General features: G+C 33.6%; 1 protein-coding gene and 1 long non-coding RNA gene across 3 annotated transcripts in view; one reads left to right on the forward strand and one right to left on the reverse strand.

The window, feature by feature from the left end:
* The window catches only part of LOC105382268 (ras-related protein Rab-27A), a 44,211-nt gene that overhangs the window by 26,193 nt on the left and 4,599 nt on the right, over positions 1-13,419 (reverse strand). The window contains exon 5 of one of the 2 annotated variants that reach the window (XM_048622905.1): positions 12,779-13,205. The exons of the other annotated variant lie outside the window; for it this stretch is intronic. Coding sequence (XP_048478862.1) covers positions 13,100-13,205 — 106 coding nt within the window. The 3' untranslated portion in view covers positions 12,779-13,099. Of the gene's footprint in view, positions 1-12,778; positions 13,206-13,419 lie in introns of those variants that run through there. 2 annotated transcript variants of the gene reach the window in all.
* Positions 1,868-6,886, forward strand: LOC105392510. Its single transcript, XR_007266600.1, has 4 exons — positions 1,868-1,916; positions 2,138-2,259; positions 5,234-6,139; positions 6,632-6,886. It is a non-coding gene; the product is annotated as an uncharacterized LOC105392510 (long non-coding RNA).

Genomic DNA, 13,419 nt, shown 5'->3' on the forward strand with positions numbered 1-13,419 from the left:
AACATATTTTGAGGATGCCTCTAAAGCTTTAAAATATTCTTGAAAGACTTAAATCATGCGTTTAGCTCATAGCCAGTGCTCAATGCTTTTGGTTTTCACCAAGTAGTCCTAATTTGTTTGCCTAGACAACTCTCATCAGCCTAAAGGTTTAAGATAGGTTTTAAAAATTACTTATAAGTGATTTCAACATTCCATAACTTTATGGTTGTATTGAGGTTAAAAATTTAACCTTAAGCTCTCACTTTAGCATAAATGCTAGCTTTTCTAGAACCTTATCAGGAGTCTACGACAACTATAAGATCCTAGGACTATATGCTCTTGAAATACAAGTTAAAATAACGTTAATTTAAACTCTTATTAGCAGCTCCAAGGTTGTATTAATAAACAATTGGTTTTAGGACTTATTAATCATTCTCAAGTACTCAATATGACCAGATAGCAAAGCATTAACCTTTTCACAACCCTTATAAAACCTAAAGGCATTTCTTACAACCTAAGCTCGAATTAAATGTTACTTGGGAGGTACCTAAATACATCAAAAATGCATTAAATATGTACTAATGTAAATAGATTTATAATAAGGCAGCGTTTTTTTTTTGTTTGATACCGATGTAACAAGCCTATTGTGTATTTAAATCATAATAATAATATGTTTATCATATTTTAATGATACAGAACAGTTACCACTTGCGCAAATCTCATGCCACATCTACATGGTGGGCCAACTTTGGTTAAACAGGGCTAAGGAACTTACTATTGTGCAAATAAATCATAACGTCTTCTATTATATTCGCTGTGCGGGTGAAAGTAAACTGTATCTGGCTCTTTCGGATGGAACATTCATGCATATCCCCTTTAAGTCTAAACGGCACTCCAAAGTTTGGACCATTTCCCATTACGCTGGTTCACTGCGGGTTAATAAAATCACCCGTCTAGATGTGATATATATACCTAATCAGTGTGAAAAAAAATATAGGATAATACAAAAATTACATTGGCCTATTATAGAGGTTGGCCTGCCATGATCCAACCACGGTTACCATGTAAATCAGATATAATTATGCCATATGCCGGAAGAAAAAGGAATATTATTTAGATATAACATTGAGAATAGCTTGAGGTAGGTCTGATGATTAATCAGCTCTAGTGCTTAGAGTCAGAAGACCAAGTGGTCTTGGCTTGCCGAAGATAGGTAGGTATTTAGGGTGAAAAATGTTCATGTCGTAGATTAGGTACCTATTCACTCTAGTACTCGTAAGTATAATAATATCCCGTTGATATGATAAACGCAAAAGTTTGTAAGTGTGGTCTTTCTTACATTTTCACGTACTGAACGGATTTTCGTGAAAATGTGTATGCTACGATACGAAGCTTATAATACTCTGGATTTACAAATAGGCTACTTTTCATCTCGGAATTACCACTGAAAAACAGTTTAATGTGATTCGGAGCAACACACGAAGGTACTAACCTATCCAAGAAATAATAAGTATATGGGATGGATGGATATTTGTTACTCAATCACGGGAATTTTCCTGAAATATAAGATGTAGCAATAGCAAGGTGACACCTTTGATTAATACATAGGCTGTTATACCGGACTTCTCACGGGAAAACTTTTTACTGCAAAGCCAAATTTGCGGGAAAAGTCAGTGTTCTTACAATTTTTAACATCCGGATGAGATTTAGTTTAATTAAACAAGTGCGTAATATCAATATAATGATCTGTGTCTTACCTCAATGTATGTAAAGTAATTTCTGGTGATTTAATTATTTAATATGGAACACACATGCTAATTTATATTACGACGATGTATATAAGTACGCAGCATAAAAAACCATTTTGTTAATTAGTATTTTTTACAAACGCACTTTTAACGTGTTTTAAGGCGACAATTTCCATAAAAATATAATAAGTAAGTCTTTCTTTAGGTACTTACCTAATGTATATTTTATTTATTATTATATTTTATTAGGCGTCGTGGTGGCGTAGCGGTTAAGGTCTCGGCTCTCATTCGTTCGAATCCTGCCATGTACCAGTGAATTCTTAAGAAATAAGTAAAGAATTTGAGCACAATAATCAAACCACGTCCTCTTACGGTGAACTTTTTTATTTTTCAAGAATATAAATTTGCAGGAAACAAGATGTCTGCAAAGGTTTTCCTGATTATATGCGTCGTGGCAGTCCTGATTGCAGTGTCCTGCGGACAGAATGAGACTACAGATTCTACTACGAAATGCTCTGGCTTCGGTGCGCCGGTAGGTATCCTCTCTTTCTTCTTAGCGTGTCGGTGGTGGAATTTTGATTAGCAGCATTAATTGGTCAGTCTAATAAGCTTCAATCGCTAGTGCCCAGGGAGCACCGGAGTATGTTATGGGTCGCTTACACCTAACGAGTACAGTGGCGAGTCAGTGTCGCGCACTCGGTCACTTGCTAGCCGTTCATTGGTCGAGTATCAGCCGAGGGTACTGTCTCACCACTGTACTCGTTACGAGTAATCAACCCATAAGTTCTTCTTGCTGCATATCCATTACGCTTGGTGCATTGAAGTGCATGAATAGATCCTCCTCGAGTGACGTATAATAAGTTTATACGTATCACTGAGAGAAATTTTATTGTAGAAATAAAAAAATCGATTTGCAATGCCCGTTAATACTATTTTAAAATAAATCCAACAGAACTTTACTTTAAAATAATAGTGAAACATAATTATTAAAAACTTTTGTTATTTCCATATTGTAATATCTATAACATGACTTTTGTTTTTGAGGGTATAATTAAAAAATCATATCATTAACAATGCCTATTGATTTCAATACACTATTAATTATTTTCACAAAGGCTTGTTTAATTACTATAAAACATCCAAATGTAATAACAACAAAAAACATTTTAAAATTATGGTATTACTACATTAAATAAAATTTACAGTTCCCTCATAATACCAAGTGTATCGATTTGTGAAATTGAGTGTCGTTGCTTTGTAATTTCATCTCTGTGTATTTTCTAACGTACAATCATAATTCCGAGTATTTCTTAATACTAAAAATTAATGTAGCCCTGATGAAAAACATACATTTGTGAAATCAAACAAAGTTTGTAATCCCAAATGAATATTTTGTTTTTACAAGTGACCACAATGATTATTCCGAGTATTTCATAACACTAAAAATTAATGTAGCCTTTGTTAGTGTTTAGTTCATATGCCCGCTAACAGATGTCACTATGCAATAGTCTACATCGCGGTATTAAGTTTTCTTGTGTTATAATGACTTTCTGGTACGTACTCCTACCACTACACAGTGCTCAGATTTGGACTTTTACAAGTATCATATCGTACTTTGGATCACAGTTCTTAGTGAGATCCTAAGTACGTATAGAGCATAATTATATATATTAATATTGTTTGTGGTATAGATAGAGACGGTAGCTACGAGAGCAAAGCTGATCGAACTCAGTTTCCTTACGCTTCATTCCCGGTGTGGCCTGCGCTATGGCTATTGAGATCACAAAAACGAGTACTTGAAATTACAAAACACCCACAATATATTTAACTTCACCAATGTATTTCCTAGTCAAGACAATACTAAAGGATTATAAGAAATTACAAATTTTATGTATAATTATCACAACACAAATGTAGAATATATAAAATAGTTAGCTGAAATTACTAAACACCCTACTGAATCTCAGTATGCTAATGTATTCCCTAGTCTACACATTACAAAACGAAAAATATGTTCAGTAATAATATTAAAAAAATTAAAAAACCGACTTCAAAAAACCACTAAAATGTAAGAAATAATTTAAGGTTTACACAAATTCTACTCGTATGTGACAGTACAAATATACCTAAGCAGGAACTGTTCTCTTTTGATGTTGGTGCGGTGACAAAGTAATCTGAAGAAATATGGCACCAACTTCAAAAAAGAACAGTTCCTGCTTAGGTATATTTGTACTGTCACATACGAGTAGAATTTGTGTAAACCTTAAATTATTTCTTACATTTTAGTGGTTTTTTGAAGTCGGTTTTTTAATTTTTTTAATTATTATTTTATTTTATAGTTTTTAGTTTATTTGCAATATTTTCCAATCAAAAGTAAGGTTCAAATGATACCAAAAAGTCCTACTAATCAATACGAATCATTCAAGCCTAAACACGAAGTAGTTGCTATATACCGTTGAGGAGTTCCCCTGACTGCCTTCCGTTTCCATCATCAGATCAGCTCAAGGTCACCATCATATTTTTTTGTTATAAGAACTATATTTACATTCTTAATTTCATTAGAATCGGTTAATATGTGCCCAAAATGGAAATTCATACCCTGTTTTTACCCCTTTACCCACCCTTGGAGGTGAGATAAAATTCTGAAAAAAAAATGGGACCACCTGGGAGCTCAACCCAATACAACAAAAAAAGAATTTTCAAAATCGGTCCATAAACGGCGGAGTAATCGGTGAACATACATAAAAAAAAATATAAAAAAAAAAAAAAAAAGATCCCGACGAATTGAGAACCTCCTCCTTTTTTTGAAGTCGGTTAAAAAACACAAACACTAGTATCACAAAACAACGTCTGTAAGTAACACAAAGTTTAGTAATATTTACAGAGGTACTACTAAAAGACACTATTTTGTTAAACTTAAAATGACAAAGTTTAATAAAATTCGCTATATCTATTGTGTAATGTCTACACATATTATTTACTTATTTATACAAAACTGAATTTACAAAAGTCCGATTGTAACAGTAACAGTAAATTTGTTGTCCTGGGAATAACACCCATTTTAGTAACTTCAACACTATTTTTGTACTTTTTTCTCTCAGTACGTACCTTACATATATGCGCCCGGCGCATTAGCAAAGGACAACTAATGTGACTCTGCTCCAGCTTCGTCAGTATTTTAGTAAAACCTTTTGTTCTAAAGTAGTAAAGTCTCTTTTACTTCTCTCTCCTCCCCTCTTATCTCTCTCCTCTCGTTTAAACACCCCATACTAAATCTACCATCCCCACAACAACCATAACCTACCTTCCCCTTCTCTTACTCCTTCACACCATTTCTCTACACTCGCATCTCTAATTTACATATTTTGTGATTTTAATAACGTCATTGTAGACCAAAATTTGTTTAGAATGATACCTATCGGTTTACTCTTTCAACCATAGAAGTAAAACTATAACGTTTTCAACAATCTAATCATAGTAAATTTATTTTTAATTTTATTTTTCAGTGCAACACCACTGAGGATTGCTGCCGAAGATTCAAATGTCAACCTCAGTTTCAGTTATTGTTTCCAACATCAACTACACGTAATGTGTGTATGATTGCATTTTGAATCTGAATACTTCATTCGCCATTGTATGCTTTTACTGTCTTTTTCAATTGTTGTGTATTTATATTATGTTTCAGTGTACAATAAAGTGTTTAAATAAATTCTTATTAAAGGAAATGAAATATAGTTACCTACATTAATATTACTAGAGCATATTGTTTCATTGAGATTACCTATCTATAACTTAGTCTTGATATTTTAAGTAGGTGTTTTCGTCGATCGTTTTTTGATCATAAATCATTAACTTAAAAAGTAAAATTAACCAAATGTAATAACACAAAATCAATATTTTACTGATGTATTTATTTTGTTAGGTTATTCTACCTATAATTTTACTACTGCTCTTATCATTTGAATAAGTACCTACCTAACAAATTTTTCATAGAAATGTATATGGACTTTTCCAAGTTTCACTGTAATTATCTGTGACTAACCTGAATTACATACATTGATTAGTAATTTATCGTGAATTAGCAATTTAATATGGAACACTGTGCATTTTTTAATTACCATAGTTTATATACTCTGCATAAAAATACAATTCCTTATTAAGATTTCAGATATACGTTTTCAACTTGCTTATTCAAAAGTAGGTATTATATTTTCAAATATTATAAAATCATTTTTAGTGTAATACCGGTACTTAGCCGATTTTTTACTGCAGCTAATAAGATGACAGTGAAGGTGTTTCTGATTATGGCACTCCTGATGGGAGCATGCTACAGTGACGACGATGAGTCTGACTATGAGTCGCTGATGCCATGGAATTCTGGTACAGGGAAATGCTCACACTTCGGTATGCCGGTAGGTGGTCTCTATGTCCTATCTATTATACGCTTTGTGGAAAACATAAGTTTTCTGTAAGTTTTTTACTGTCTACTCCAATGTCGAAAGGGTTTTTTACAATCTATTTTTGGTTCAAAAAGGACAATGTTTATTTTTATTGCTTTTAACAATAAAGTAAGAATAGTAAAACAAGCTAACTTGAAGAATAAATGTAGTTTATCTTCAATGCCCGATTTATTTTTCCACCATGTGTACATTGATGATAATTCTGGATTTATTTGGTGGAACGCAGTTTGCAAAGCAAAACATAATTATTATTGGTGTTACCCAAGCCCCAATAAAAATCTGTGTCTAAACAAATATCTACTCCAGTTGGGGACATCACGGGACCATTGAAACAACAGTCAGACATTATAACTAATGTGTTATCTAATCGTTTAGAAATATAGATACAGTTATTCATTATATTATTAAGTATATTGTAATATAATAATATATATTATTTTTCAGTGCAACACAACTCAGCCATGCTGCCCATTACTAACCTGTCGACGTCAATTTTTGCCAATGTTTCGTAAAGATATAAATGCGAAAAAATGCCTGCCGTAAATGGGATACCTACTTAGGAATGGGAAGGAAAACTGGAAAAATAATCTTCAATGCTTTTTAAATACTTATAATTTATGTATGTAGGTATGCCTCTATCGCTTTATACAGGTTGTTGCAGAAAGGGTAACTAAGCCGAAACCCACATGTGCAGCATGGTATATCTAAGCCCGAAAATGAAATCAGGATTTCAAAATTCGAATAAAAATATTAATTTTTCATAGAAACTATGTCGGTCACGTGACTTTTTACTATGGAGAGGTTTAGTATACCCTTTTTGCAACACCCTGTATAAATAAAACTATTTAGGTATAGTATATTTTACCCCTTCCATTCCTACTTATACAGTGTACATCAAATGTAAACAACTAAAGAGTGCGAAGACCTAACTGCTTAAAAATCTTAAAATACAATGACTTATTTAAGCATATTGTTTTATTTACCTATACTTATATATTTTTAGACAGTATTTCCGTCTATAATAATTACTTTCTTGTTTAGAAGCTTCGCTTCATGACTCAGAGGTACCGGGTTGGACCATCAATTTGTGTTTCTAATTTGTGGTTCCAAGTTTGATTAGGACATAGAAGGCTGATCACCGGATGTCCGAAACAGTGAAACGATCCATGCTGTCGGATGGGCATGTAAAGCAGTCGGTCCTGCGCCTAGCTCTCTCCAGTCGTGTCGGTCAATCCGTCCCATTGGGCTACGAGAGTGATGATGGAACACAGTGTGCCCCTGTGTATTGCGCACACACTTGGGTACTATAATCTACTTCTGCGTAGATGGCTGATCTCAAATGAGATTGGCCGCCGGTGTCGAAATTCGGCTAGGAGGACATTATTCATTAAAAAATAATTCATATAATAAAGATAGAAAAAAATTAAGGTGCCGGATGTCATTAGGCAGCTTTTCCTAATCCTTGTATTTTAATCACTTTTAATCTTAATTAAAACGAAGTCTGATAATCTTTTTTTTTGTTCGAACTTTATGTTTGACGAAACCTTTTTTTTTGTTAAATGAAACAACTTAAAATGCATACGACAAACTTTAATAAAATTAATTGCACACATCGAAAACGTTTTACAGTATAAATTGACATATTATTTTATGATAAAAAATTTGGCAGTTGGTCAAATATATCTATCTACACCTGAACCATGATGACCAAGTGTTAATTGTAAAAGATTCTTTCCTTGGTAAGTTATTTCCATATCCTCGTTACCTAAAGTCTGTTTTTAATCTCAGAGAGAACCTTTATACATACTTAAAGATTACAAAGTGAAACAGGGCTTAGTCGATTCAATCCTCATCATGGTCCGTTGCAAAACAAACAGTCACGTTAATCTAAATAAGTACATATATGGGCAGTTCTTCTTTTTAACCTACATAATGGATAAAAAATTATCCCGAATTTGAAAAAAATTACTTTAGCTTTTTGGTGAACTCTTATAATTTTTATGATAGCTACATTTCTATTCTATCGAAAAAGGTGGTTGGCCGCGAAGTTTAAGTATTTTTTCAAGATTTTCAGAACATAATACGTGGATAAGGCAAAGAAAATTACACCTTCGTCACAGAATCTTTTATTTTTTTTTATCGAAATAGTCTTCGTCGATTAAAATGAAACTTTTTTGATACGTTAATAAACAAAATACCATTTTAGAAAACATATGAAGGAATGGATTTTTAGTAATAACAAAATATTTATTAAGTAGTTATTACCACTCTGTCACAATTTCAGCTAAAATGAAGCTTGTTTTTGCTATAAATATTTTTTCGCTACTAATTACAGTCAAAAATTAACAGCATAGACGTTAACATCAATGACTAAATTTAATATGATTTTTCCAAAGTTGCACTATTTATAACAGAACATATAAACGACCAAAAATAAGTTGACTACCAGGAGACACCAATCGTAACAGAGTGGTAAACGATGTGACATAGTTGTTATTCTATTAAATATGCGGCAGCGTTTTGGAATAAAACAGTTTTATTTAAAAATAATAATTTAGTAACTTACTTATAAATCATTATGGTTTCAAGTTAGTAAAAAAAATTACTGGATATATCTTTATTGTTAGTATAACTAATGAAATCACACTTGAGAACCTCTGAAGAGTGAAATATACGTTTTTCAGGAACTTAAAGGAAAAATTTGTTCCAACTACATAAAATAGTGTTTATCTGCACAAAAAATATTTTCGGCAACCTAAAATTTAAGTAACTTAATGGAAAATTACGTAATTTGTTAAAGTTTTAACCAGCCATATTTCGAAAATACAGCAGTGGCTCTTAGAACTTGAAAAAAATACTCTTTCCTTTTTTAATTGCCTTAGAAGCTGGAAGGACTTTAATGTTATCATCAAACATCCGATAAATCATTCTCCACCATATTAAACAGTTTACCACATTCATCGCCTGTTCTTGAGAACAATAGCACGAAATTACCTTTTTCACAAACGAAACTTTTTATTAATGCAGCGCAAGTGTATTGGACGTTCCTTTCGCTTCTTACTTTAACCAAAACGTGTAGTTTCTCTTCAATTTTTCTTTGATGAATATCCTCAGGTTGGAGTGTTTCGTAAGAATGTGACAGATTTGTCGTGTGACAGAGGGGTAAAATGTGTTGCAAAGTCGATTAGCATTTAAACAGTAACATAAAGTGTAATATTCACATGTTGATTGCAAAGTAATTGTTATTACCAATGAGTAAATAACAAAATAATAATTTAATTGTATTTTATTTTAACAATTACCTACGTGACGATGCTGTCGCCGAATAAACACACGCACCTCCTGTCACACTTTGCGGGTGGCCGATACGCGGTGTCTGGATCTCAAAGGGGAAATCTTACCAAGGGGAAAAGGAGACCTAAACTCTGATCGATGGCAATAAGGACGAGTGGCTCAAACAAATATTTTAAATGGCAACCTACGTGACAGAATGTAACTACTAAAACATTAGGTAGTAAGAGACAAATTTTCAACATTTTTTTAAAATATTTCTGAAATCATTTAAAAATATATATTTTGTTTTACTAAATAGGTAATATCTTCTGGAGTTTAAATAAATTTTTATATTTTATGTCGTCATATATATTTTTTGTAACATTATCGAATATGCGCAGGATGAAGTGGCGGGAGACAGCCAAGATTCGTATGAAATACACCTCTGTCACGCGGATTTACCACTATGTAACGTAATTTTAAATACAAAAATATAAATTTATATTTTTGTAAACGTGCACAGCCGTTGTGTTTTTAGTACAATGCACGCTGAAATATAAATAAATAAATAAATATTTGAAAAACTCATGATTTTTTCTTCACAACTGATGGAGACTAAGTTATGTAGGTTAAAAAGAAGAACTGCCCATATATTATATTTTTCTTATATTTAATAAAATGGTAAACTTACATGTTAATATGAATTTGATCACAATTTTGTAAAATGGTCATAGATTAGATAGGTAAAATGTATGGAATAAATAGTTATCAAATAGCTATAATAAGATTTTTGGTATCACCACGTTTAGTAGTTTTAAAAAGTATTTGATATAATGTATTATAAACATGTTTGTAAATATATTTACTTACAAAGGGACTTATATAATTAAGTATAATATAACAATAGTAAAAGTAATAATGTCACACTTTGTGCATTTCAATTCAGATTGTGCAAACAAACTAGGCTAAATATATACCTACTTATGAATAATTCAAGTTAAATCAACATGAATTATGAAAAAGCAATATTGGAATGTGGAAGTACGTTAGCAAGGATTTATGGGAGGACAAGTCAACCTTGGAGATGTGTAAGTACTAATTAGGTAATATGTGAAGATTAGAAAATAAAAACATGACATTAATGTATTGACTTAGATTTCAGTCTCGTTCAGAAATATATCCCCAAGCATTTTTATTCATTAGGTATATGAATTTTTAAAAGTTGTAACATCATTGCATTTAGTTACTTTAACTGTTGACAAATTGCAGTATGCAATAGTAACAAATGTCATGACTACACAAATAAAATTTATAAGCATTTTAAAGGTAACCATGCTAAAATAAATCAACTACAAAAGGCTTGCTTATATAAATAAGTTCTTAATTAAATACGATCAACTTTGTAAGTAACTATTATGTTATACTTAAAATGTAGGTATCAATAAATACCTTTTTAATTGGCACAAGAACATGAGATCAATTGAATGTTGCAGTACAAGGAAATGTACGAAGAAATTCTTATAAACAAACACTAGTGATTAATAAAAACATCCAACAACAATAAGTACCTTAACGTTAGTATAATTTAATAAGCCCACAGTATGATAGGTAGCGGTTTAACTAACACACGAAGTTCTAAACTACTTAAATATTCCAATTAGTACCATGTACTCACATTAATAGATTAAAAGCAATTCAAAATTAGACCAAAACTTGTTTACAATGATAACTTTTTGACTTTCAATTTTTTTTTTACATATGATGAAAGTGATAATAACTAACAAATAATTGACAAAACTTCGATGCATCTTCGTAACAACGAGATTTCGTTACGTGAATTGATAAATTACAAAGTATAGGCCTTGAATACCGCGCCTGTTTCTGGATTTAGGGGCCGTCCATTAATCACGTGAGGTCGTTTTTCTCATTTTTTGACCCCCCCCTCCCCCCTGGTGATATTTGGTGAGGTTTGGGACCAACGGGACCAGACCCTGACTACTGAGCCGATGGTCCCGGGTTCGATTCCCGGCCGGGGCAGATATTTGTTTAAACACAGATACTTGTTCTCGTGTCTTGGATGTGCCCGTAAAATGGCAATAGGCCCGCCCCCTATTACATTGGGACTAACATACACTCTGGCGAAAAGTGGGTGCAGCAATGCACCTCTGCCTACCCCGCAAGGGAGTACATTAGTACAAGGCGTGAGTGCGTGTTTGGGACCAACCCCCCCTCCCCCCCCTTGGATCACGTGTATTTTTTTTGGAAGTCTATGTAAAGGCAATTTTTGACTAGAAAAAAAATAGGTCATACTACAAAACGTTAAAATTTTTGCGCCGTCCAAAATATCGGTTCGGAAATACCAAATTTTTGACAAAAAATTAATACACGTGATGTCTAACGAGAACCCCCCCTCCCCCCTCGTGATGTTTCGTGAGGTTTTCAGTACCCCCTCCCCCCCCCCTTTGAGCCTCACGTGATTAATGGACGGCTCCTTAATACAACAAGTCAAAATAAAATGTCAACACATTTCTCCCTTCTTGTATTACGTTCTTAAATAAAGAAACAACTGAAAATGGCGGATCGCAAGCTATCTCGCTCTAATCAATCTGTCAATACTTTAAAATGATATAGGATCTTACTGCAATGGTTATATTTTACCAGTGCTATTGTACCTCATTTTCGGAAAAAGAGAATCTCTGATCCATGGCTTCAGCAGTTGAGGTGCTTATTATTGTTGTTTATGGATTTGACCTAAGTCAAGTACAAACATCAGTTGCCCGAGCACAGGATTCGAAACCTCCGTTTACGTTGCGTATCGTCAAATGTCACTGTCAAAATGTAAGGCAAATTTGTTAGTTCCAAAAGTGGCATTTGTTTTTTCAATGTTAGGTGGGATTTCACCAAACGCTAAACGTATTTAGTAGCCTGTCATACGTCTGTCAGTTAGTACAAAATGTATTTAAAATTTGATTTAAATACGTTTAGCGTTTGGTAAAAGCGACCCTTCGTGTAGATTCGAAAATAGTATCGAATCCTATGCTCGCGCCTCTGATAACCTATATCAAACGATAGTACGTACATAATCGTGAATAACGTCTGCATAACGTAATTTAAATGTAACTCATCGCAATCGATCACTCCCAACGCAAGTCCAAATCGAATTCGCATTCTGCATAACGTTTAAAGACGAGTTCCTTAGAGGGCGCCCTTTACCTATGACCTTTTGCCTAAGAACTCCTCAGATTTGTGATCACTGGTCATGGTTGCAAAATATATGCAACATGCGCCTCGCGTCAGCTGTGGTATTGTGTTTTGGTTTGGAGAAACGCAAACAACAGATTCTCCGTGACCAACAAAGTGAACAAAGTTTATATGTGAAGCATTGTTTTACCGTTAGTATCGAAGAACATGTCAACCCGGCTATTTAGGTAGGTACACAATTTTTGTCACCCCCAGTAGGAATAGCATAGGGCACAAAACGAGTATGTCAAGACGTGACAAATGTTTTGCATCGCGCTCACTAACATCACGCGGCTAGCGCTACATATAACTTTTATGATGTCTTAACGTGCGAGTCTTGCACCCCGTGCAGTATACCTTGAGAGCTGCGTAGGCCCTAAGATCTCCATACCGTGATAGTTAACATGCGCATGAGTTCCCTTCTCTCCTATCCTGAAGTTTCTGCAGCGACTGCCGCCGCCGCCCCGTCGCGCACATCATTGCGTACTCCACTGATGTCTCCATCCTGGAATATTAGCAATAACGTGATAATATACGACGGAAACGTCCATTTGACACACTGATAACAACAGCAGCTAACAAGAGAATAGATGGAAAAGATTGCTGTTAAGAGCGTCCAATAGGGACCAGATCAGCATGTGCTGTTGATAAAAAGGTCATGGATAAGGTATGTATACTGGTGACTTCTGCTTGTGCAGAGCCAGAGCTGATAAACTTGG

Source organism: Plutella xylostella, chromosome 9, assembly GCF_932276165.1.
Source record: "Plutella xylostella chromosome 9, ilPluXylo3.1, whole genome shotgun sequence".
Lineage (NCBI taxonomy): Eukaryota > Metazoa > Arthropoda > Insecta > Lepidoptera > Plutellidae > Plutella > Plutella xylostella.